General features: G+C 35.4%; 1 protein-coding gene across 11 annotated transcripts in view; it reads left to right on the plus strand.

The window, feature by feature from the left end:
- The window catches only part of LARP4 (La ribonucleoprotein 4), a 67092-nt gene extending 40227 nt beyond the window's left edge, over window positions 1-26865 (plus strand). For 10 of the 11 annotated variants that reach the window (XM_082352399.1, XM_082352394.1, XM_082352400.1 and 7 more), the window contains 8 exons: window positions 9233-9445; window positions 9937-10049; window positions 13976-14185; window positions 14833-14881; window positions 17429-17590; window positions 20848-20972; window positions 21088-21256; window positions 22399-26865. In XM_082352399.1, coding sequence (XP_082208525.1) covers window positions 9233-9445; window positions 9937-10049; window positions 13976-14185; window positions 14833-14881; window positions 17429-17590; window positions 20848-20972; window positions 21088-21256; window positions 22399-22737 — 1380 coding nt within the window. In that variant the 3' untranslated portion in view covers window positions 22738-26865. The remainder of the gene's footprint in view (window positions 1-9232; window positions 9446-9936; window positions 10050-13975; window positions 14186-14832; window positions 14882-17428; window positions 17591-20847; window positions 20973-21087; window positions 21257-22398) is intronic. The other variant, XM_082352398.1, reaches the window with a different exon arrangement.
- Window positions 26866-27933: the final 1068 nt, after the last annotated feature.

The following is a 27933-nucleotide window of genomic DNA, read 5'->3' on the forward strand; positions in this document are numbered from 1 at the left end:
CTGCTATAGGTTTGTTTTTTTCTGTAGTTTCATATGAATGAAACCACACGGTATATTCTCTTTTGTACCTGACTTCTTTCACTTGCCATAATTATTTTTAGTAAACCGTATTGTAGCATGTATTGGTAGTACACTTTTTTATTGCCAATTAGTATTCCAGTGTAGGAATATACAGGCATACCTTGGAGGTATGGAGGGTTCAGTTCCAGACCACTGCAGTAAGGCAAGTCACACGAACTTTTTGGTTTCCCAGTGCCTATAAAAGTTACATTTACACTCTACTGGAATCTGTTAAGTGTGCAATAGCATTATGTCAAAAAATGTACATACCTTAATTTAAAAATACTTTATTGCTAAAAAAAGAAAAAAAAAGTGGTAATCATCATCCATGTCTTCAACCAGTCATAATCTTTTTGCTGGTGGGGGATCTTGCCTTGATGTTGATGGCTGCTGATGGATCAGGATGGTGGTGGCTGAAGGTGGGGGTGGCCGTGGCAGTTTCTTAAAATAGGACAACAGTGAAGTTTGCCGTATCAATTTTGTCCTTTCACAAACCATTTCTCTGTAGCACACAGTGCTGTTTGATAGCATTTTATCCACAGTAGAACCTCTTTTAAAATTGGAGTCAGTCCTCTCAAGCCCTGCCACTGCCTTAACAACTAAGTTTATGTAATATTCTAAATCCTTTGTTGTCATTTCAACAGTCTTCTCAGCATCTTCATCAGAAGGAGATTCTATCTCAAGAAACCACTTTCTTTCCTCATCTATAAGAAGCAACTCCTCATCTGTTCAAGTTTCATCATGAGATGGTAGCAATTCAGTCCCATCTTCAGGCTCTACTTCTAATTCTAGTTCTCTTGCTGTTTCCACCGCATCTTCAGTTATTTCTTACACTGAAGTCTTGAACTGTTCAGTTATCCATGAAGGTTGGAATCAACTTCTTCTAAACTCCTATTCATGTTGGTATTTTGTCTTCTTTCCGTGAATCATGAATGAACTTAATGGCGTCTAGAATGGGTGAATCCTTTCCAGAAGGTTTTTGATTGACTTTGCCCAGATCTTTTATCTATGGCAGCTACTGTATAGCCTTAAGAAATCTATTTCTTAAATAATAAGACTTGAAAGTCGAAATTACTCCTTGATCCATGGGCTGCAGAATGGAAGCTGTGTTAGCAGGCGTGAAAACAACGTGAATCTTAACGTGCATCTCCATTAGCGCTCTTGGGTGACCAGGTGCATTGTCAGTGAGCAGTAATATTTTGAAAGGAATCTTTTTTTCTGAGCAGTAGTTCTCAATAGTAGGCCTAAAATATTTAGTAAACCATGTTGTCAGCAGTTGTGCTATCATCTGAGCTTTGTTGTTTCATTCACAGAACACAGGTAGAGTAGATTTAGCATAATTCTGAAGGGCCAAAGGATTTTTGGAATGGCTAATGGGCATTGGTTTCAACTTAAAGTCACCAGCTGCATTAGCCCATAACAAGAGAGTCAGCCTGTCCTTTGAAGCTTTGAAGCCTTGAGGCTAGGCATTGGCTTATCCTCTCTAGCTATAAAAGTCCTAGATGGCATCTTCTTCCAATATAAAACTGTTTTGTCTATGTTGAAAATCTTCATTACTTATTTTAGCTAGATCTGCTGAATAATTTGTTGCAGCTTCTACATCAGCACTTGCTGCTTCATCTTGTACTTTGATGTTGTGGAGATGTCTTCTTTCCTTAAACCTCATGAACCAACCTCTGCTAGCTTCAGGCTTTTCTTCTGCAGCTTCCTCACCTCTCTCAGCGTTCATAGAATTGAAGAGAGTGAGAGTCTTGCTCTGGATTAGGCTTATGCTTAAGGGAATGTTGTGACTGGTTTGATCGTCTATCCAGATCACTAAAACTTTCCCACATCAGCAATAAGGCTGTTTGGCTTTCTTATCATTCGTGTGTTCATTGCAGTAGTCCTCATTTCTTTCAAGAACTTTTTCTTTGCATGCACAACTTGGCTTAACTGTTTGGCACAAGAGGCCTAGCTTTCAGCCTGTCTTGACTTTTGACATGCCTTCTTCACTAAGCTTAATCATTTCTAGTTTTTGATTTAAAGTGAGAGATATGTGACTCTTTCTTTCACTTGAATACTTAGAGGCCATTTTAGGGCCAAATTGGCCCGGTTTCAATATTGTTGTGTCTGAGGGAATAGGGTGGCCCAAGGAGAGATAGAGAACGGGAGAACTGCCCATTGGTGGAGGAGTCAGAAACACACATCTATTGATTAAGTTCATTGCCTTATATGGGCATGGTTTGTGGTGTCCCAAAACAATTACATTAGTAACATCAAAGATCACAGATCACCATAACAAAGATAATAATTTTGACAAAGTGAGAAATATTGCGAGAATTACCAAAATGTCATACAGAGACACAAAGTTATTAAACGCTGTTGATATAAAAATATTGGACAGTATTTTGTACACTTGGAACTAATAAAATACCGTGTGGGGACTTTCCTGGTGGCACAGTGGTTAAGAATCCACCTGCCAGTGCAGGGGACATGGGTTCGAGCCCTGGTCTGGGAAGATCCCACATGCCGTGGAGTAACTAAGCCCATGTGCCACAACTGCTGAGCCTGTGCTCTAGAGCCCGTGAGCCATAACTTCTGAGCCTGCGTGCCGCAGCTACTGAAGTCTGCATGCCTAGAGCCTATGCCCTGCAACAAGAGAAGCCACCACAATGACAAGCCCGCGCACTGCAATGAAGAGTAGCTCCTGCTCGCTGCAACTAGAGAAAGCCTGCACACAGGAACAAAGACTTGATGCAGCCAAAAAAAAATTTATAATAATAATAAATAAATACATAAAAATTTTTTAAAAAACTGCAATATTTGGGAAATACAGTAAAGCAAAACGCAATAAAATACGGTATGCCTGTACTGCGATTTGATTATCTAGTCACTTGTTCTTAGACATCTTCGTTCTTTCCATACATCTTTTTTAGTTAACTGTCTTTTTAAATCTTTTTTCTGTCTTTAAAAATTTGGTTGTTAGTCTGATTATTGATTTGTAAGCGTTCTTTATGTATTCTGGTTGCAAGTTTTTTGTCAGATGTGTATTACAAATATATTTGCGCTAGTTTGTGAATTGCCTTTTGCTTTCTTAACAGTGTATATTAAAGAGTAGACTTTTAACTTTGATGAAGTCTATTTCATCTCCTTTTTCTTTTAGGGTTCATTATTTTTGTCTTATCTAAAATCAACCCCTCCTAATGTCATGAGTATTTTCTTTCATGATTTCTTCTAGAAGTATTATAGTTTTAGTACTTATATTTACGTCTTATGATCTGTATCAAGTTACTTTGTGTTTTTTGGAAGGAAAAGTCAAGATTCTTTTTTTAAAAGAAGTACAATACTTGTTCCAGCACCATTTGTTGAAGACTATTCCTTTGTTGACTATTAAAGCATATATATGCTTTGGTCTATTTCTAGACTCTGTTCTTTTCTGTTGATCTGTGTTTATCCTTAAGTCAGTTCCCTGCTGTTTTGATTACTGTAGCTTTATAATAAGTTATAAAATCAGATAATATGTAAGTTCTCAAAGTTGTTTTGATTTTCCAAAATTATTTTCGGTATTCCAAGTCATTAACATTTTCATATAAATTTTCAAATCAATGTGTTGGTTTTACAAAAATACTTGCTGGTATTTTGATTGGAATTACATTGACTCTATAGATTAATTTGAGAGGATTGGCACCTTACTAATATCGAGTCCTCTAACATGGTATCTCCATTTATCTAGGTTTTTCGTTTCTCTCATTGCTTTGTAGTTTTCAGTGTACGTGTCTTAAACGTATTTTGTTAAATGTATTAACAAGGGAAATGTAATTTTTTTGTGTTTGGGCCTTTTAAATCATTTGTATATTCATTACAGTAATGTATTCTACCCTACCTAATACAGAATCTCTTTCCTGAATCCATAAAGCATATTGTATTGAATGTAAACACTCCTTGCAGCATATTAACATGATTTCTTTACTATTTGCTCTTTGATGAAGTAAATTAATTTAATACATATTGATTTCTGCTTTAGAGTATAGCATATACAAATACAAAATATAAATATTAGTAATTCTGTTCTTAACCTAAGAAAGATTTTTTTTTTAATGGAGAGTTATTTATTTTAAAGTAGTTTAAAATCTGATGTGAAATTAGCTTCTGACAATTTTTTTTAATAAAATGGCTTTAAATGCTTAAACTCCAATTTAGACCTATCATTTTTCTTAGATTTTATCTATTTTATGTAAGGATGCTTTTGCATTAGTGTTTTCCTCTGAATCATAGTTATTTACGTTTTTCACAAAAATTTAAAATAGTTATAAAAGCTATTATGATACCACAGTGCTATATTTTATTATAATATCTTTGTGCCCGATTAATTGGAAAATTATAGTGTTCATGATTCAAAAATTAATAAAAATCACCCATGATAATTTGGGAGAGCTCTCACTCTTGTGCAGTGGACATCCAAGGTCAAGGGTCCTTGCAGACTTTGGCCTAGAGATATGCTTGTGAAGGAGTCCAATGGAACATTTATTGTGTGTGCTAATAAGTTGCTTCACATTTTATCTTGTTTCTCTTGTAAATAAGCAAGAACGCATTTTTTATTGCTCTTCCTCCGTAGATCAATTCTACCTGGTATTAGTTCCTTTCAGGCTAAAGAACTTCCTTTGATGTTACTTAACAGCGCCCACCAGGGATGAATTTTCTTAATTTTTCCTCATCTAAAGCTGTCTTGTATTTCACACTCATTTTTGATGGGTACAGAATTCTGTACATTGATACATGTACATGGATATAGAATTCTGGGTTGATAGTTTTAACTTTTTTCATTCTTTTAAGATTGCATTGTTTTCTGGCTTCTGTTCTTTCTAGTGAGGCATTCTTATAATATGTGTTGTTTTTCTCTGCCTGCCGCCAAGATATTTTTTGTTTTGTTTTCTCTTTGGTTTTCAGTAGGTTGACCTAGTGTGTCTAGCTATGGTTTTCTATTTATCCTGCTTGGGGTGTTCTGAACTTATTGTTTGTAAATTGATGTTTTTCACCAAATTGGAGGAATTTCAACCTCTAGTTTTTCAAAAAAATTTCTGCCTCACTTTCTCCTCTCCTTTTGAGACTTCAGTTACACATATGTAGGTCTGCTTGATTCACTGCGATTCTGTTTTTCTTCCATCTCTTTCTTCTTCAGATTGGATACTTTCTGTGGACTTGAATTCATCTTCAAGTTGTGTTCTAGCATTTCCATTTTAAACAATATATTCCTTCTCTGCTGACATTTCCTCTTTTATTCAGTCTTTAAGAACATTATTTCCCTTTTATCCATAGCATATTTATTTGGTTTTAATAGATTAATTCGTAGAGCATGGCTATTCTTGTTTCATCTTAATCCCACCTACTTCCCGATGTCCCAGGTATTTTGAAGCAAATTTGAAACTTAATTTCATCTGTATGTAAATAAACTAATATTGGTATCTCTAAAAGAAAGGGATTAAAAAAAAATAGCCACACTACTATCACACTTTTTGAAAAATAAACAATAATTTCTTAAACATCAGGCACTGTTCACATTTTCCCGATTCACATTTTTTCTTTCTCTTTTTTCTTTTTTAAAATTTATGATTTGGGAATTGCCTGGTGGTCCGGTGGTTCAGACTTGGCATTCTCACTGCTGGGGCCCCAGGTTCGATCCCTGGTCAGGGAACTAAGATCCCACAAGCCGCGGGGAGTGGCAAAATAATAATAATAAAAATATAAAATAAAATACAATTTATGATTTTGTCCTCTACCTCTTTAGTTTTACTTTTGGAAGTATGTTTTTGAAATCACTGTTATTTGTCTTACAAAGTTTCTCACATTATACATTTCGTTAGCTATGTGTTTTTTTATTGTGTTAAAATACACATACATAAAATTTACCATCTTAACCATTTTAAATTTTAATTTCATTTATCAGTGCCGTAATATTAAACACATTCACATTGTTGTGTAGCCATCACCACCATCCATTCTCATAACTCTTTTCTTCTTGTAAAACTGAAACTCTGTGCCTATTAAACAGTAACTCTCCACTTTCCCCTCCTTCAGCCCATACTTTCTTTGATTTTTGACCATTTACCTCATATAAATGGAATCATATAGTATTTGTCTCCTTGTGACTTGCTTATTTCACTTTAATATGGTGTCTTCAAGGTTCATCCATGTAGCATATTGCAGAATTTCCCTCCTTTCTAAGGCTGAATAATCCATTATATGTATATACAACAATTTGTTTATCCATTCATCTGTTGATGGACACTTGGGTTTGCTTCCACATTTTAGCTTTTGTGAATAAGGCCGCTATGAACATCGGTATACAAATTTCTCTTCAAGATTCTGCTTTCAATACTTTTGCATATATACCCAGAAGTGGAATTGCTGGGTCATATGGTAATTCTATTTTTAATTTTTCGAGGGACCTCCATACTGTTTTCCACAATGGCTATACCATTTTATATTCCCACCAACAGTGCACAAGGGTTCCAGTTTCTCCACATCCTCTCCAACATTTGGCTGTTTTCTGTTTCTTGATAGTAGCTATTTTAATGAATGTGATGTGATATCTCTTTGGTTTTAATTGCATTTCTTCCATGATTAGTGATGTTGAGTGTCTCTTCGCCTGCTTATTGGCCATTTATATATATTCTTTAGAGAAATGCCTATTCAAGTTCTCTGCCCACTTTTGAATTGGCTAGTTATATTCTTTTTTTGTTTTAAAAACGAGCTCTTTTTTTAGTAAGTTTTTTAAAATATAAATTTATTTATTTATTTTTGGCTGCGTTGGGTCTTCATTGCTGCACGTGGAGTTTCTCTAGTTGCAGCTAGTGGGGGCTACTCTTCGTTGTGGTGTGCAGGCTTCTCATTACGGTGGTTTCTCTTGTTGCGGTGCATGGGCTTCAGTAGTTGTGGCTCGCGGGCTCTAGAGCACAGTCTCAGTAGCTGTGGTGCATGGGCTTAGTTGCCTCACAGCATGTGGGATCTTCCAGGACCAGGGCACGAACCCGTGTCCCCTGCATTGGCAGGCAGATTCTTAACCACTGTGCTACCAGGGAAGTCCCAAGTTATATTCTTGAGTGTAGTTTAACACGATCCTCTGACCTCTGTATTTCATGCAAATTGGTAGCTAGATCTAGAGGCTTAATCAGAATTAGATTTTATTTTGGAGCAGCAAAGAGAACAAAAACATGTAGTATATGTCTTTGTATGTCTCTCTTATACTAGCTGCTGCTGATCATTGACTAGATATATTGATTTGTTAAGGGTTGCAAAGTGGTACTATTTCTGTGCTATCTTTTTTCCATTTATTATTTGAAACACTTCCATAAAGAAAAGCTTTCCTTCATCTTCATTACCCTGAGGTACAGCTCATATATGCAATGTATGATAAATGCTTGGTTCTAGCTTTTACTACCAGTTTTCAAAATAATGTGTTGGTTCCCTGGCAACCTTCAAAAACGACCATTCAGATATTTTTTTGGTTTTGAATATTTAAACATATTTGGTGTGTTCATTGTCCTTACTGATGAAGTATGGCCTCTTTGAGTCCTTTTGTCATGGTATTTTCAATGTTCCTTGCTCTCTAATGTGACAAAATGTTCCAGGCTCTTGTACGTTTTGTGTCAAAAGGCTCTGGAGTTGCCATGTTACTTTTATGGGAAAGTAATGTTTTGCAGTCCACTGCTTAGGCACAAGGAGTGCTTCTGGCTAATGGTTTGGTTATTATTTCTAAGCCTTTTCTTTGAACAGAGCTATTAAATGCTTTTTTTTTTTTTTTAAAGACAATATATATCATGAGTTTATATCGATGCTTTCGATTTAAATTCAGGCTACATGGTTTTTACTTCTTCAGTTGCTGTCTGCATCTCTTTTCTCCCACGTGAAAATCTCAGATGTCAGTGACCCCAATATAATTTATGATTTGGTATATCCAAAATCACAGACAGAAGTCTCAGAATAACAATACCAATAATAATATAATTCTGAAAACAAATTAAGACTTTTTTTTGCTGTACTTTGCCTTGTGGTTTGTTCCTAAGGAACGTTCATAACAGTTGATTTTTATTTTGGTTCAAAGTCATTTAGAGTTTCTCTGTGTTATTCCGCTAGTTGGATACACATTTAGGTTCATTTTGCATTGAACTTTTACAAACTGATTTTTAAAAATTTTATTCAGTATGTGCATGGCTTAAAAGTAAAATATCTAAAACAGTATATTAAATTCATATTCACGTGTCTGTGTGTGTGAATGCAAGTATATCTTCATATCCACATCTAACTTATCTAAACAACACCTAACTATACATACCTTTCTCCTTGCCTTGCCTCTTCTTTTTTTCTTTTAAATAGTATTTTCTGGAAATCACTCCATTATAATATTTAGAGCAGTTCCTCAGGTTTCTTTTTTTTTTTTTTCTTACATCTGATAATTGTGTGGATACACCATGTTGTTTTCAATCATTGATGGACTGTTGGGTTGTTTCGTGTGTGTGAGCGTGTGTTTGGGAGAGTTGTGGATCCAAGCCCCCTCACCCCCCATGCCCCCCCACTTCCTATCATAGTAAGTGTCAGTGAATAGCCATATGCATCATTTTTTTAAAAACCTCTTTTTGGTCTGTGTATATGCAGTAAAATTTCCTAGAAGTGGGGTTGATAAGAATATGATAATATGCATATGTGATATTTTGGAAGACATTGCTGAATTTTCCTTTTTAAGGGTTGTGTTGTTTTGAATGCCCATCATCAATGTATCAGAGTACCTGTTTTGCCACAGCCTTATCAATAGAGTATGTTGTCAAATTTTTAGACTTTTTCCAATTTTATGTGAGAAATGTGAATTCCATTTTAATTGCATTTCTCTTATGAGCAGGGTCTAGCATCTTTTCATATAAGAGCCATTTGCCTTTCTTTTTCCACCTTGCTTGTGATAAGTTGCAGTTAGTTTTAATATTTTGACTTTTGTGGTTTTACTTTGTTTATTGTATTAATTGTATTTGCCATGTAGAAGTTTTTAAAAGTACAGCTATCAATCATTTTCTTTTGCTCTACTAACTCTAGTACATGGAAATAATGTCATGGAAAATATGTTCCAAATGTAAATTAAATATATTTGTGAAAATATACACTTTATCCTTTGTGATTATATCCTTTGTGTTCTTCTTGCTTCTAGGCAAGGATAAAAGCCATCAATACGTTTTTTGCTAAGAATGGTTATCGATTAATGGATTCTAGTATGTATAGTCCTCCCATTCAAACTCAAGCACAGTATGCCTCACCGGTCTTTATGCAGCCTGTATATAATCCTCACCAACAGTACTCTGTTTATAGTATTGTGCCTCAGTCTTGGTCTCCAAATCCCACACCTTACTTTGAAACACCACTGGTAAGTGAGATCCTTACAGAATAATACATTTTTTTCACTGAAGCTGAAATTTGAAGAAATCAGCTAGAATTAGAGTTCATGTTTTATTTTGTTTTGTGTTGATATTGGTTACTTTCTGGCTTTTCAATGGTGATAAGGATATTTAATCCCCCATATCAAATATATGCGTATGACTAAGAGTTGAGCTATTGGTTCCTATCATTTTATTCTTTAAATTGCTGGTAAATTAATAGACTGGAAAAATCCTGAATGATTTAAAGTTTTGTGAAACTTTTTCAGAGAGAACTATTCTTTATTAAGTGTTGAACCAGTTGTTCCTTGTTCTGTAATTCAAGTGATAACTTGGAGTGAGTATTGCAAATGTTTAAAATTATTTTTGGCTTATCAAAGAAATTGATGCTAGGTTAGTTCATCAGAAGTTTCTTAAGACCCTCACACCAGGTTTTTGTCTTTACTATGAATAGCTTTTAAACATTAAAATTTTCTTTTAGGCTCCTTTTCCCAATGGTAGTTTTGTGAATGGCTTTAATTCACCAGGATCTTATAAAACAAATGCTGCTGCTGCTGCTGCTGTGAATATGGGTCGACCATTCCAAAAAAATCGGTAAGATGAAAAACGATAGCTGGAATTTATTTATTTATTTTTAAATTTATTTACTTAATTTGTTTTATTTTTGGCTGTGTTGGGTCTTCAGTTGCTGTGCGCAGGCTTTCTCTAGTTGCGGCGAACGGGGACTACTCTTTGTTGTGGTGCACAGGCTTCTCATTGGGTGGCTTCTCTTGTTGCAGAGCACGGGCTCTAGGCGTGTGGGCTTCAGTAGTTGTGGCACTCGGGCTCAGTAGTTGTGGAGCACAGGCTTAGTTGCTCCGCTGCGTGTGGGATCTTCCTGGAGCAGGGCATGAACCCGTGTCCCCTGCATTGGCAGGTGGATTCTTAACCACTGTGCCACCAGGGAAGCCATGTACTCACTTTAACTGACACAGTTGGTTAAAGCATTTGAATATCTTTTTTTTTTTTTTGTCCTTGCCTTGCGGCCTGTGGGATCTTAATTCCCTAAGTTCCCCAGATCAAACCCCGGGCTCATGGCAATGAAAGCACCAAGTCCTAACCACTGGACTGCCAGGGGATTCCCTGAAGATCATTTTTAAGTGTTCAGAAAATTTTACTACATATACACATTCTTAATTGCTTTATGAAGTTTCAAATGAGAACTCTTCATATTGTAAGAATGAAGGATTCTTTATAAACAAAAGATTACTTGTGCTCTTGTAGATGACCCTTAGTTTGGTGATACAGTAATAACAGCAAAATTCAAGTATTGCTAGGACATATGAGTAGAAGTACAGTGAGCTTTAAAAACACACACTGTGGGGCTTCCCTGGTGGCGCAGTGGTTGAGAATCTGCCTGCCAATGCAGGGGACACGGGTTCGAGCCCTGTTCTGGGAAGATCCCACATGCCGTGGAGCAACTAGGCCCGTGAGCCACAATTACTGAGCCTGCGCGTCTGGAGCCTGTGCTCCGCAGCAAGAGAGGCCGCGATAATGAGAGGCCTGCGCACCGCGATGAAGAGTGGCCCCCACTTGCCACAACTAGAGAAAGCCCTCACACAGGAACGAAGACCCAACACAGCCATAAATAAATAAATAAATAAAAATTAAACTTTAAAAAAAAAACACACACTGTCCTCTAACCTTCATCCTGTTGTTCCAAAAAGATTATTTAATTTCCATGTGCACACAGAGACAGTGATGTTTAAATCTGGAAAGACCTTTGTTATGATGTAGTTTTAATTCATTTTACAGATGAATTGAAGAAAGTGAAAGTTGAAGAGGATGAATATCTTGCTAGGGTTACATGGCTTTTTATCATCAGCAGACCTGAGATTAGCACATTTTCTTTTCTTCTACTATAGCTAGTAAAGTTTTTTTCTTAAAAATAATTGAGTTAATACAAATGACAGTTTATAACCTCCCTTGTGAGGAGATACAGATTTCTCATGATTAGAAATAGTAGCTTTGTAAAAATATGTATCTGTTGATTTCACATTTCTTTGAAGAGGTGAATTTTGCTTTAAACACTTACATGAAGTAGACGTCTTGGTTATAAGAGACTAAAAACAATTTTTAATAACAACAAAAGGTATTGGTGTTTGCAGATGCTTGACTTAAAAATACATTAAGTGGGCTTATGGTATTCCTTTATTGTCACTTGAAAGCACTGCTGTGCTTTCAAGAGGTAAAAATACAATAAGAGGTAAAAATACAATAAGAAAGCCAAGAATGACACTCAAGTCATTCTCGCTTTTTTAAAAATATTTATTTATTTATTTATTTATTTATTTGGTTGGTTGGTTGCACCCGGTCTTAGTTTTGGGAGATGGGCTCCTTGGTTGCAGGAGGTGGGCACCTTAGTTGCGGCGTGCATGTGGGATCCAGTTCCCTGAGGAGGGATCAATCCTAAGCCCCCTGCATTGAGAGCGCGGGGTCTTAACCACTGCGCCACCAGGGAAGTCCCAAGTCATTCTTGCTTATAAGGAGATATATCTGTGGTTTTGAAGATACAGGATAGGTTTAGTATAATTTTGCTTGTTATTCAAAACTACTTGTGTACAATTTTTTGCGTTTGTTTGACCGATACAGGTTGTTGTTCATTTTTAGTCACAGAAATAATACACGAATACTTCCTTATAAAAATGCAGATATTGCAGATGAACTAGAGCCTTTTGACCACCAACCCAAATCCTTGCTTCCTTCTTACTTCTAAGAAGTGACCGCTGCCAGGCCTTTATTTTTATTTATTTAAGTTATCAATCAAGGAGCAGTGTATTACATTAACCTTGTAACAGCCCAGTGATGATCACTAGACCTACTTAGAGAGAATAGGACTAACTTTCAGAAGTCTGGGCAATTTTCTACCTTTCATACTTTATCTTTCTGTCACTTTCCTTCTTCCTTTACATCTTTTATCACTTCTTTCTTTCATCATCCTTTTTTCTTTTGCCAAGACTGCGATTGTAAGTCCCTCTCTGTGAAGGGTAAGATTATGAGATCTGAGGGCTGTTAAACCTAATAACTTGTCTACTGGGTGTATTGAAATGCAATGAGAAAATTTCAGTGAGTGATAGTTTCTGAACAGATACATAAACAGCAATATCTACCTCATGAGGTCATTTTCAGATATGATGGATAATGTAAATTAGTTTGTGTTAGTTGACATACTGTAAATTTCGTTGCTATTCAGAAACTATTTTGTAACGTATAAGTAATTATCTGGAAAAGTACTGTATATGAGACTTAGCCCAACTTTATAGCCTAATTTTTATGTTTAAGTTTTAGTAGTAGTAATCTAATTTGTTATATTCTCTAAAGAGTTAGTAGGATAGCTGGAGATGCTATTGGAATTAATGTTTAACTGTTCATAATTATGAGGTTTTAAATCCCTATTCAAAGAACCCGGAATTTACAGTGTGTTATTAATATTATAAATTTGTAACTATGAAAATAGACTAAAAAAAATGGAGTATATAAACTGCAAGCCAGGGGCTAAATAGAAATCTAATACTTCCTTTTTTAATCTCCTGTAGAGCCAGGGTCCTCAGTTGCTTGGGCTTACTTTAGAGGTTTTCACTATTGATTAAACTGCATCCTCTCCTTTACCCTACCCGAGCTTCATCTGCTTACAAATTGTTAAGAGAGTTGGGTGCTTATACCCATCATCCAAGATAAAAGCTACTTTTGTTAGATGTGTAGGTGGTTTTTGTTTTTGTTTTGTTTTGCTTTGTTTGTCTTTGGTTTGGTTTGGTTTGGTTTTTTGTTTTTTACCAGATTCCATACCTTAATTCATGAAGTCATGCCAGGCTATTAGTTGCATTATATTTTCCTAGTTTTTTGGTCCCACATCTTTGTTGGATCTTTGAACAACTGATTTCATTTGGAGAGGGATGCTTAGTAGGAAGCTGGGATTTTAATATATTCCACTGTTCCTTACTTTTTAAAAAAATTATCAGTCCCCTAAAGAGTTTTTTTAGACTTTTCCCCCATATGAAAATTTAATACTAGAGATTATTGTATATCTATTTATGTAATGTATGCCAATTCTTACTCCCTTTGGGGGTATTGTTGCCCCATTGAGAATGTATGGCATAGACTCAATAAGCTTCCAGCCTGGCTGATTTAGATGTGTCAGAACTGCAGTTTGTGTTAAAGAAATTAGGTAAAATCCTAGTTATAGCCTAAATTTGGGGGTAGAAGTAGCCTTATCTTGAAGAACTTTGGATCACCTCCCAAATCTCTCCAGACAGCTTTTTTTAATGTAAAAATTCTTTGCCTTTTAAAAATAATACGTCTGAGACATTAAAGAGTTTACATTTTTACAACACAGTGCTTCTGTGTCCAACCTAGTTTATGGAAAATCAGAATACAGCAGAAGGCAATTTTTAACTTGGCCTGTTAAGAGTTTCTACCATTAAGAGAAAATATTTTCTGTTTTAATTTATCCTTTCACATATATGGTCTTATATTTCTTATAGTGTGAAGCCTCATTTTAGGTCAGGTGGTTCAGAACACTCAACAGAGGGCTCTGTGTCATTGACGGATGGACCATTGAACAGATCTGGTTCAAGGAACTTTCCAACTGAACGACATAACCCTACAGTAACAGGGCACCAGGAGCAAAGCTACCTTCCAAAAGAGACTCCCACTTTGCAGATGGAACAGAATGGGGACTATGGTAGGGGCAGGTAAGGAAGTATGGTAATAAATGTGGAAATAAGGTATATGAAAATTCTTTAATCATAATATGAATGTTTGAAGACCACGATCTAGTGATTTTTAAATTTAATTATTGGTATATAGTTATGCTAAATAAATACTTTATTCATGTAATATGTGTTACTAGTTTTTCATAATTAAGAAATTCAGAATGCCCATATAGCTCTGAGTCAGAGGTTTATAAAAGTTATTCTGAAGTTCTTCACAGTTCACTAAGGAAAGATTAGCTTAGAAAGATAAGATTCCATCTGCATCATAGTTTTAATTTCTAGCAACATCTAAACTGTGGGAATGGGGTTATATGTTATCTACCCTTCCTAAACAAAACAAAAAAAATGAACCCTAATATGCTTCTGATTTGGAGGGAGCATTGCTAATAAAAATGGGCCCAGCTTACTTAGTGGTGGTGGTGGTAGTAGGTGAAGTTTTTGGTAGATTAGCTCAGCGTCTCTTCAGAAGAAAATATATCTTTTAATAATAAAGGAGATTTAGGAAGTATAGATACTTAAAATAGAAGTTCGCCCATCTTTGATAGAATGTATACATTTGAAGAAACTTATGAATTGTCCCTCCCACCTGCTTCCCCACCCCCACTCCCTTTTGTCATTGTTAAAAGGAGAACTCTCTTCAGAGGTCGAAGACGTCGGGAAGATGAAAGGATCCCAGTAAGTTTTTTTTTTTTTAACCTTTAATTACATACGTTCAATTTTTTTTTTTCTTCTGTGATTTACTATGGCGTTGACTTCTGGTGTATCTTTCTGGGTTTTTATTTTATTGATTATAATATTGATTATGATTAGAGCCTGTTCTTGACCCTGAAATATCCACCATTACCATTACCCCTCACCCTTAAAGCACACATATAGTTAGAGCTTTGACCTGTGTTGCTCACTTTTAAAAAAAATTACTTGAATACCTAATCTATTCACATGGTTTAAAATAAAATATATGAAAATATTCTATGGAAAGTTTAATTATTGCTTTATTAATGGAAATTTAAAGAGTTTCAATCTTTTGATTTTACAATGCTGTTACAAACAGTGCATTGATAACCTCATATTAACCATCACTTCCTATGTGTGCAATAGTATCTGAAGGAGAATCCCTAGAAGTGGGATTTCTGAGTCACAATTCAGTAAGTTGCTGCCTAATGGCTTTCTGTAGGGGTTGTGCTGATTTTCACTCTGTGAAAAAAAGTTTCTGTTTATCCATAAGCCTTACAAAGTGTATGATTTTTTGCCAGTCTGGTAGCATATGTGATTCACTTTTAAAGCTCTGTTGGATGGTTTTGGAAACTGTTATACTATTTATTAATTGTTACTTGGGGGCAGTTTTCTACCTAGTGCTGATTCTTATATTTGCCAATCCTGTGAAACCACTTAGAGATTTTTAAAAATTTTTTTATAGTTCTAGGCAGGTTCTTATTTGAATCCTCATTTACCTAGCTTCAAATTATTCATATTTTTTTGTGTGTGTGGTTTGTTCATGGTGAATGTTTGCCATTTCTTAACTGTGGTCAAAAGGAGTTGAGGAATAAAAATAGTATAGGAAGACATGGAGGTCTCAAGAAAACCCTGCCTGGAATTTACATTTATATCATAAATGTGAAATATAATACTTGCTTTACATGTCTAAGTAGTGAGTTATATACATATATAATAGTATACTATATAGTGTACATATAATATACATGTAAGTATACAGATATCACATGTTTAAGCAGTGAAAAGGTACAGATTTTCAAAGAAGAAAAATATTGCATTATAACACAAAGAATAGTCCTTGGGGCAAACTGTGAACCTTTTAAAAGTGTTGGTTTTTCATTTATAGCTTTCTGTACCATGGCAGCCTTGAGACTTTAGGCAATACCTTTTTTAGGATACCATTGTAGCAGTCTATGTGAATCCTCAAGTGGCCCTGAACGATTAAGGAGAGGAGAGATTAGGTTGGAGGTCTGTTTAATATGTTGAAAATACCTGGATTGAGGACTGAAGAAACAGGAGACCGGCCTGCTTCATAGTACAAAGGGCAGGGTGGGGGTACCCTTGTGCAGTAAGGAGATCTTAGCTAGAGGTACAATTTAGGATTTGTAAGCTTACATGTAGTAATTAAAGTAACAAGAGTAGATGAGATCATGCAGGGGACTCTCAGTAGAGTAAGTGATATTAAAAAGGGCCGAGAATGGAACTTGAGGAACATAGTAGCTGTGGGGCTGAAAAGTGTGATCATTCATTTTGTTGTTTGAAGTATCCAAGAGAAATCCAAGTGGAAATAGCTAATAGGCAAATTGATATCTGGGTTTCAGGCAAAGATCTGGTCTGAAAATATTTGAAGCGTACAACCTAGTGATTTTTGGTTAATTTTCAGAGTTGTGCAGCCAAAAATTCACCATAAAGTGAAAAAGATTGTTTTAAGAGTTGTTTGCATGTAGGTAGTAGTTGAAGCTGTGGATAATGGATATCACACAGGGAGAGTATGGAAAGGGAGAAAGAGTGGCAATCGTATAGAAACCAAAACCATCCAAAGAGGTGGTCAGGGGGAGAAGAGCACATGCTTGTCAGATCTGAGAATTAAGGAAAAGAGGTATCAGAAGTTAACGGAAGAATGAGCTCTCACAGGAAAGAATGTTTACCATGCCAAATGCTAGAGTGAGGTCAGAAAAAAAAAGTCTGTCAGATTTTGCATTGTGGAAGAAGGCATTGGTGACTTGTCAAAGCAATTTTAGTGGTGCGGTGAGGGAGTAGAGAAGAAGATACAAGTGAGAGGCTTGTCAGAGGGTATAGAGAGTGGTAGGTGGAGGAGAAAGATGAAAAGATTTTCAAGGAAGGATATTGTTTTCCCTTGAGACTATAGAAGGAGAAAAGATGATGGCAAATTTAGGTAGTGTAGGGGTTTTTGTGTTTATTTTTGTTATGGAAGAGGGTATAGCAAATTTAGAAAGCAAAGAATAGTGGAGATTGATTAGAAGGTTTAAAGAGTGTGGCAGAGTTTGCAAAAGAACCAAGAGAAGGAGCTGACTGACTAAAGATAAGTCGGATTGATCAATACTAATGAGAACTCAACTAAAATGAGAATCCAAGAATTTATAGGGGAACAGTTCTCTTCATTAGGTGGAGTTTGGTTTGTTTGTTTCTTAGAGCTTTCAGCTTCTGTGGTACAGGATTAGAGAATGAGATGAGCATGTAATCTGTTTTTTGATTTGTGTCTTTTAGAGACCCCATCCTTCAACAGCTGAAGCAAAGGCTCCAACACCAAAGTTTGACTTATTAGCCTCAAATTTTCCTCCTTTACCTGGAAGTTCATCAAGAACGCCAGGTGAACTTGTTTTGGAGAGTAGGATGTCTGATGTTGTTAAAGGTGTCTGCAAAGAAAAGGTAAACACTGAAGCATCCAATCTTTATCTTATGGGACCAATTTTTTGCCTTTGTTTTCATGGTTATTATTTAAAATTTTATTTGCTCTCAATGCTTGTTTCTATCATAGTGTTTATTCATGGGGTTTTTAGCATACTTTGAGTATTACGAAAAGATTTGTGATAAAGTTACACAACGTCAATAAAATGTTTCTTCACCTTTGCCTGTCTTTGTATCAGTCAACCTAGCTTGGTAGAACTAATTTATGAAAGCTGAATGGAAAGTGTCATTTCCACTTAAGTGCATATATCGATAATTAAGTGATAACACGAATGAATTCTAAGCTACTCTGGTAAACTCAGTCTTCCAAATAAATGGAGAGTTGATGTCAAAAGGTTGGGATAACCCATCCTACAATATTTTTTTGAGTGTAGACCTCTTTATATGCTAAATCCTCATGCCCCACAAATTTTTCTCATTTTCTACCTTTTGTTTCTAATTCAGCTTCATTTTTTTTAAAATTTATTTATTATTATTTTTTTAATGCTATTCTTGTCTGCTTACATTCTTTTTATTTATGTATGTATGGCTTTGTTGGGTCTTCGTTTCTGTGCGAGGGCTTTCTCTAGTTGTGGCAAGCGGGGGCCACTCTTCATCGCGGTGCGCAGGCCTCTCACTATCGCGGCCTCTCGTTGCCGAGCACAGGCTCCAGACGCGCAGGCTCAGTAATTGTGGCTCACGGGCCTAGTTGCTCCGTGGCATGTGGGATCTTCCCAGACCAGGGCTCGAACCCACGTCCCCTGCATTGGCAGGCAGATTCTCAACCACTGCGCCACCAGGGAAGCCCTCAGCTTCATTTTTAAGAGTACATGTACATAGTATATCTAGGCTTATAATGAAAAATAGTAGTCCCCTGCTACCACTTTCAACTCTAGCTTTTTCTCCTGACATTTATCCCTGTATATCTAATTAACATGTTTATACTGCTCCTTCTTAGATTTTTCAGTTTTAGACATTGTCTATTAACTTTACATTCTAGAAGCTAAGGGTTTAGCTCTCTTAAACCAATATACTTTTCTCATCCTCTCAGTACATTGTACTTCATCATATCTATACTGCCATCAATTATGAGATACCCCATTATTTTGGTATTACTAAGAAAGTAAAAGACACTGCCAGTTAGATTAGGTCATGCCATCATTTGTATGTCACATCTCAGTATTGCATCATTTTTTTCCATAACTGAGGCTTATGGTATATTGTTATTATGTCTCCTTTCTTATACTCTGCACAGCTGTGTTCCTGGGACTTCACTGTCATCCTGGGAATTTTCTTTACTCTTCTTTGGTGGATCCCTTCTTTTTCTTACTCTTGTTTGACTTTCCCAAATTATGGTGGGTCACATCTTCCCAGGCTTCCTGTATAAGGTTTTTAGTATAAATTTCTTGAGATCTTGCATTCTGAAATGTTCTTCTGTTCTCACACTTGATAAGTAGCTTATCTCTGTAGAATTCTCTATTAGAAATCATTTTCCCTCAGAATTTTGAAGGTATTTCACTGTCTTCCCTTGTTAACAAAATTATGCAATTTGGTAATTGTTTCACCACTTCTAAGATAGACCATTTTTTTAAAAAAAAATTATTGTTATTACATTTTCCCCATGAAAGTCAGGCTGTCTTATAATTTAAAAACTATTATAGTTATAGTGGCAGTGTTTTTTCTTAGTATATAAAATAATGGTGTGTTTTAAAGTTGATGGCTTCTCAGATTTGGTGAGGTATGATACACAGACACATTTATTTATTTGCTTGTTTGTTTGTTTGTTTATGGCTGCATTGGGTCTTTGTTGCTGCGCACAGGCTTTCTCTAGTTGCGGCGAGCGGGGACTATTCTTCATTGCGGTGCGCAAGCTTCTTATCGTAGTGGCTTCTCTTGTTGCAGAGCACGGACTCTAGGCACGCAGGCTCAGTAGTTGTGGCTCACGTGCTCTAGAGCACAGGCTCAGTAGTTGTGGTGCACGGGCTTAGTTGCTCCACAGTATGTGGGATCTTCCTGGACCAGGGCTCGAACCCGTGTGCCCTGCATTGGCAGGCGGATTCTTAACCACTGCGCCACCAGGGAAGTCCCCACAGATACATTTTTAAAGAATAATAATAAGATGTACTTCTTGTAATTCCAACCCACAAATATGGGATGAACACTTAATTTGATATTGGACCTTGTATGTTGAACCTCTGATTTTCTTGTTTGGCTTTTCTAATTTTTATCTTTGTACCTGTCTGTATTTTCTACAAAGTTATCCTGAATGTTACCTTTTAAACCTATTGAAATTTTAAAAAATTTTAATCCCATACCCCTAAAAACCTATTGAAATTTTTATTTTGTTGGTCGATTTTAATTTCTAGGGCTCTTTCTTGATATTCGTTTTTTACTTGTGGTAAAATGCACATAACATAAAATTTATCATCTTAACCATGTTAAGCGTGTACAGTTCAGTAGTGTTAAATGCATTCACATTGTTGTGCAACCAGTCTTCAGAACTGTTTTTATCTTGCAAAACTAAAATGGGTTACCCATTAAATAGCAGCTCACATTCCCCCCCTTCTCTCAGCCCCTGGCAACCACCATTCTGCTTTGTCTACTTTGACTACTCTAAGTATCTCATATAAGTGGAATCAAACAGTATTTGTCTTTTTGTGACTGGCTTATTTCACTTAGCATAATGTCCTCAAGGGTCATTCTTTGTCGTAGAGTGTATCAGTACTTCATTCCTTTCATTGTGCAATAATATTCCATTGGATAGTTATACCACATTTTGTTTATCCACTCACCAGCTGAATATTTAGCTTGTTCTCACGTTTTGACTATTATGAATAATGCTATTGTGAACATTTGTGTATAAGTTTTTGTATAGACATGTGTTTCCTCTTGGGTTTATAACTGAGCAGGATTGCTGGGTCATATGGTAACTCTATATTTAACTTTTTGAGGAGCTGCCAGACTGTTTTTACAAAGTGGCTGCATCATTTTACATTTCCACCCTCAGTGTATGAGAGTCCCAATATCTACATACCATCACTAACATTCATTATTCTCTGTCTTACTGATTATAGCTATCCTAGTGAGTGTGAAATGGTTTCTCATTGTGGGTTTGATTTGCATTTCCCTAATGGACAGTTATGTTGAGCTTTTCATGCATGTGCTTATTGGCCATTTGTTTATCTTCTTTGGAGAAGTATCTATATAAGTTCAATTTTGAAATATGTTTCCACTTTAAGGATAAGGAAGAGTTGAGAGTTAGTTGCCCAGTGACTGCAGAGGATGAACAGACAGACTGCACCTCTGCCCAGCAACTCAATATGAGCACCAGTCCTCCATGTACAGCTGAGCTTTCTGCATTAAGGTACAATTTCAAAGTAGATGATCTTTCACATTAAGATTACTTTTTCTTCTGATCATTTCTCAGGTGTTTCTTTGTGCTCTATATTAAGCCTAATGTCAAGTTCTTTTTTCCTTAGCACAACTCAGCAAGAAAAGGATCTAATAGAGGATTCCACTGTTCAGAAAGATGTTCCCAACCAGACAACTATACCAGTTTCTTCCCCGAGTACTGCAAAGCCATCGAGAACAAATACTGCTTCACCGTGTAATAGTAACATAAGTGCAGCTGTAGCTGTGGCCCTACAGGTAACTTGTTGAATTTAGTTTAGCGAGAATAAAACAATAGGTTAAATAATGAGAAATTTTATTTTTCACATAACTCTTTGCTAGAGCAGAGTCATTTGGAAATAGCCCAAATTGGGGCTGGTTGCCCGCATCAAAAAAGGAATTTAAAGTCACTCTGAAGAAACTGGAAATTTTAGCCTTGTTGAGGGAATGAAGAAATTACTGTTTATTCTGTTTCTTTTGATTGCTTTGTTTCCAATCAGATTGTGGTTAAGTGAAGCTTCCTTCTCATTATGATGACTGTACCTTTTTTTGGGCTAGGGTATAGAGGCTTTGAGCCTCTTGAAATTCTTTTTTGTATAATGCTTAACAAATCTATGAAACCCATGAGGGGCCACTGCCATTTTTATTCAATTTCCAGAATCGTTTTTATAATTTGAAAAATATAGAAAAGCAGGGGAAAAAAAGCCACAGAATTTACCTATAAGTCTTTCATTCATTGATATAACTAGTAGCATTTTTGGTACAGCTCTTTCTTTTTTCTAGGTTAAGAACATTTTATCTTGTCTTTTAATAATAATGATAATAATAATAGAATAGCAGCTACCACTTATGAAATGCCTACTATATGCTAGGACCAGTACTAAAGACTTTTATGCTTTAGCCCATTCTCACAGCATCCCTATTCTCCTCCTTTTCAGATGAGGTAATTAAGAGTTTATATTATTGGTTTCCAACTGCTCTGCTGAGATTCTTGTGGTATCTCTCTTAGGGTTCTTTGTAGTCAGGGAAGAGAGAATGGAACCATTTTATTTCATCATGTGGATGTACCATTATTAATTTAATCTGTTCTTCCTTGTTAGCCATTTAGGTTTCCAGGTTTTTTTGCATCATTATAAACATTGCTGACTTGTATATCCTTCAAATAAATATCTCAAGTGAAATTATTGTATCATACATAAATTGCTAAGACTTTTTAATTATATTCAACAAATTTTATTTTTAAAGATTGTACCTGTACACTTTAATAGCATTGTATAAGAGACTGCCTAGTGCCCTTTCCTACAAGATAACTTACTGATTTCTTGTGGTTAACACTATTCTTTCTGTACTTTAGAGAATATGTACCATAAATGTTTTTGTTTCTTATCTTTACTTCAAAGGAACCTCGGAAGCTAAGTTATGCTGAAGTGTGCCAGAAGCCCCCTAAAGAGCCATCTCCAGTTCTTGTGCAGCCACTGCGAGAACTTCGCTCCAATGCAGTATCTCCCACCAAAAATGAAGAGAATGGAGCTCCTGAGAAGTCCTTCGAGAAACAACATGAGAAGCCAGAAGCAAGGGCTAGTAAGGATTACTCTGGCTTCCGAGGCAATGCCATTCCTAGGGGAGCAGCTGGAAAAATCAGGGAACAGAGACGCCAGTTTGGCCATAGGGCTATACCTCAGGGAGTGACTCGACGTAATGGCAAAGAGCAATACGTGCCACCCAGATCACCAAAGTAAACAAAAACAAAAAAACTGTTCAAAAACTTCTCTCTCTTCCCATTAAACTTGAGCCTGGCTATATTGAACTGTTTTGGAGGGGAGGGCGTGGCCAGGAAGGAAACAAGAGAAAGTACATCCTTAAATCATTATGGATTTTGGAGTTGTGAGCTATAGAATCCCAAAATTCATCTCTAAAGCGATTTTAAAATGCTGGAGGATTCCAATCAGTATAAATATATATATATATGTATACATATATAAAAATATAATTTTTCTATTTTTGTTTTTGATTTTAATTTGCAGAGATCTTCTGCCTGGAATCAATTTTGAGGGTTCAGATTTAGCTTGGGAAAAAAACACATTATACATCCTTCAGTATAGGAGATGAGGGAGTGAGAGAAAATATTTTTTGAAGAAACATTTCTGTAAAATTAGAAATTACTTTTTTTAATCTATTTAAAGTTTGGCTTGGAGAATGCCATTTCTGCCTATATGGCCTTGTGTTGCAAAACAGATCAGTGGCTGGGGTGACTGTTGTGGTGTGAGTGTGTGCAAGTATGATTGAAGCCAAATCTGTTGTCATGTTAGTAAATGATTTGAAAACTGAATGTAATACTTGAGTAGATTTTTTTTTTTCCAGTTTGAAATTTAGTCTGTCTTTTTGACCTTACTAATATTTCATTCAACAAGCTGTTAAACTCTGATTGTACTTGGGGATGTGACTACCAATCAGTTTGATACTCAAGGAAAGAATGGGGGTTATTTGAAAAATTAAAATTTTGTGTCATATCTGAGTGGGTGGGTCAAATGGAGCTCAGAGGTTTAAGCTGCCCTGTGATTTTTCTTCCCCCCCTAAAATAGGAAACGATTTCTTTCTTTTGTTACTTTCTTCCTTACTCTGTTCTTTGACTACCCACCCCCAAAAGCAAAATAACCAATCACCTACAGAATTGTATGTTTCTAGTAGCCTGGCTCAGTCTAGTCAAATCATATAACTGTTCTAAATTTCTGACTTGAACGTTAAAGTATTTTACTCTTCTGGTCATGTATTTAGAACTTTAGATCCCAGAATGATAGGGCAGACTGACCCTACAGTAATTTATTTGTGTTAGTGTTAAAGATGAAACATTGTAGCTGACTCTTAAAGTGTTAAATAGTATAGATGTAAAAAGAAATTTCTTTTTAAAGTTTTAATTTGGGGACAACTTTTTCTGTTTACAATGTATTTATCACCTTCCTTCTTTCCCTTTCTCAAAAAAAAAAAAAAAAAAAAGCAGTTTGGAATTCACAGAAACAGAACCAGCAAGTCACAAAATTTTTGAGTTAAGGTTAGAAAGATAGTTAAAATTAACATATAATTTCTCAGTGAATAAAGTTGTAGCTCTCACATTAAATAGGCAAGTTTACATGCTGGTGTTTAGAAAATGGCTAAAAAATTAAAAACCATGTTGCATTAATCTGTTTTAAGTCATACCATTTTCAGAGTTCTATGTAAGGTGGGGTTTTGTTTTCTTTTTAGGGATAGTTTGTGATAGTAATAACTGTCCCTTATGTTAGTGAATTACATATGTACAAATTGAAACTGTAAATTGTGAACACTGGAAAGCACCATTGTGACATAGAGTAAACATCTTAGTAATATATTAAAATGAATGTAAATGAGGGTTAAAATTACATTACTGTGAAACTCATCTTCCAACTCTAAGTTAAGCTTTGGAGATTTGTATTAGTAGGTAACTGTTCAGAGCTTTGAAAACACCGCACATTTCTGTACAAGCCAGAATTATCATTTCTTCGTAACTTATTATTCAGCTTGGCAATTGCTTTTGATTTGGTGGATTGATAACATGATATAATATATTTAAGCAGTTTGAAACTATTCATTTCTACACACTATTTTCTACTAAATGAAACATACAATAAAACTACCTGTGCTGAAATTTGGGGGAAGTTTAGGTCTTTAAAAAAAAAAAGTATTAATAATCACTGACTACATCTATGATAAAAGTGCTTATTTTGGTTTACTTAGATAATGCTGCAGCTGGTGGAAATGATAAACGTTTAAAGTGTTAACACTCTGTGAATGTATTGGATTTAAGAGAATAAACATTTTACAAAAATCGCTTGGTAAGGATTATAAACTTAATTATTGCACTTAGATGAAACAATACTTTTTTTTTTTTTACAATGTGTCACAGAAATAGGCCTTTATTACTTGTATCCTTGTATGACTTGCTGTTAGTCTACCCAACTTCTAAAAACTAAGTGTTCTAATTGATACACAAGAAAAGAGTTCTTTCTCAAGAAAGCAAGTGTGTTCTTGCTTTTTCCCAGAAGGTGTTATTGAAAGTAGAAATTTAAAGACATGACCATTTTTAAATTTCATATTAAATATTATGTTTTTCAGTTAATTTGGCTCATTACAGCTAATAGTTCCCGTTTTGATGGGATGTATAGGGAAGAATAATGTGTGGGTGTATGTGTGTGTGTGTGTATATATATATATAATATATATATTCACAATATGTATTTAGCATTTATTTTATTATATCAGATATAAGGTTTGTATCTAAATGATGCCTATGAGTTGTGTGAAACTGATGGCTTTTTTGTCCAGCATTACTCTGTAACTGATGAGGGTCGGGCATTCATTGTAGTTTAACTATTTATTTGGTTCTTTAGAAGGAGGAATTTAAATGTCAAGTTTTTCTCTTCATCCTTATGACTTAACTTGTCCTTGGGTTGTTGGAGGGTAAAAGTAGATACAAATGATCTTGAGTGTATGGTTCAGTGATCTTCTGCCATACTTCTTAAATGCATGAGAACAAGAGTCACACAAGTTCATCACCTTGCACTTCACAGAGAAGGTATATAGATAGAGATATGGCAAAACTTGCCTCCATTTTCTATCCAGATAATTAAGGTTTTCATGGTATCTAGGCCTGTCTTTAATCTGAGTAAGTTCATTTTTGCAAATATAGACACTGGCATTCAAAGGAATGATCCATCTAAATTTTTTTCAAATGGATTTTGGAAGAAGATAAGCTCTTTAAGTGATATGGTTTTTTGTTCTTATCATCTTGTGTGCTCAATTTGCATGTGATCAAATGACATGCAGATTTATTTATTTTTGGTTTCTAAAATTAAGGTAGCTTGAATATTGTTGTACATTCCTTTTTCTTTTTAAATACCAGGTTGGCTTTGGAGAAGGCATAATGATGGAGTATTAGCATCTGCTGGAGCAGAGACTAGTATTTAAAAGTTACTGAACACTTTCTATAGTTTTATTAGTTATGGCCTTAAATATTTAGTCTTTTGGCTTAAATGTCCATTGGTTTTACTTTGATAACAGTTGAACAGCACTGGGGTTAAGTCTGTTATTTATGTTGGCCATGTATATTAACCATATTTTAAAAGTACTGTTTTGTTTTTACAGAAAAGGTAAAATACGAAAGAGGAGTTTTTGTAAATTCTTAACTACAATGTATGGTGTTCTTTCCTAAGTTTTTATATTTCCTTACAATTTGGTGGCCATTAATTTAACTTTGGGCTTTTTGGTGTATGCTAATTTAGTCTGAGATTTCAAGAAGATACATAGACATTTCAGTCCTCATTAATTGAGGACATTTTAAGAAGTTGAAAGAGAATTTGTTTTCAAGTTGAGAGTGTATTCTTTTTTAAATTCCACCTAATTATTAAATAGTTTCAATTTTATTTTTAAAAGCTGTGAATTGTTGAGTAGACGGTTCCTGAAAGTACAAGTGAGATATCAACATGCTGTGTATACAATAAAATGGTTTTATTTTCAGTTTTGCAGCACAAAACACTGATTAGTATAAGAAACAATCCACATCATTATTGGGTTTTGTTTTTTTGTTTTTTGCCTGATTCAGGTATGAGTGATATCTCTTAAATGTTCGGGGTTGGGAGTCAGAACCAGTTATCTGGCTTCTCTTGTCCATTGCTTAGGTTTGTTCTTGTTGTCAAAACTGCACTCCCCCCCCCCCCTGCCAATGGTGTGACACATGCTCATGCATATTATGTTAAAATGAGTACATCGTTGTATTTGTATTTTTGTTTTCAACATTGCCAAGGTGCTATGGGAAATTAACACAAAATTAGAAAAAATAAAATTATTAAAAAGCAGGACTGGTTTCCTTTTCTCCAGGTGGCTTATGTCTAATGGCTACTTGTATTTACTTTCTGAGTAGTTTTTATGTTGCCCACTCTCTAGTTCTATTCTGGTTTCAGCTATTGTTTTGTTTTTGGGAGGTGGGTATGGGTTGTGTGATATTTCATCTGCAAAGTGAGGGTAGAGAGCTAGAAGATTCAGCTCTGTGATTCTGGGGTTTTCTTAAATTCTTTTAGTGTCAGAAGCAGTTATTGAAGGGGAGAAAAATCACAGGGCAATGTGCAGCTTAAGGGTTTTGCCTTCGTGGATCAGATTATGGCCTGATTTGAGTGTGTAAATTCTGGGTCTTTAAACTTCTGTTTCCAAGAGAAAGCCCCTTGGTTACCTTTACCTTTTCAACCACCTCTTTGATTGCAAACCCTAGAGCTAAAGGGTTTGGGGGAGCTTTTTAAGGGAGGGTTCACTGGGAAATTTAAATGAGTCTTTTAATCTTTTTTTAAACTATGATAACGGCAAAAATGGAAAAGCTGAACAATCTCTGGCTTTTTTTAACAGCTGGTATCTGCAAATTAATGTGACAGCTCAACTTTTATTGAATATAGCATTGCTAAAAAACCCTGAAGTGTTACATAGCTGTTATGCCACAGTTTATTCTTGAATAGTAGAAATCTAGGTCTTTTAAAATATAGGCTAATTTCAAATTAGATTTTCGAATTCTCATATATTCAGAAATGTTTATTCCACAAGTTATGTGTTATGAGTCTGTTTATAAATAATACATATAAAGGTAACATTTAATGTGAACATTCACTTTGATGATGACTTAGTAGCATTGTCCTTTCAACAGCTAAAACCTTTATTTTGCTAATGAACATTTATCTTAATGAAGATAGCTGATATCAGTGAGCAAAATCATCCCAGTAATAACAGGTTTACAGGGGAAACATGCTAACAAAGCCTTAGGGCTTTCTATCAGTGTGTTAGTGAGTTTATTTGGCCAAGAGAGGAGGTACATAACTTAAATTTCAGGAACACACCGTAATTGTGTATTATTTTAGGTGGACTAATGACCAATTGATAAA

This window comes from Balaenoptera borealis, assembly GCF_965194805.1.
Source record: "Balaenoptera borealis genome assembly, chromosome: 13".
NCBI lineage: Eukaryota > Metazoa > Chordata > Mammalia > Artiodactyla > Balaenopteridae > Balaenoptera > Balaenoptera borealis.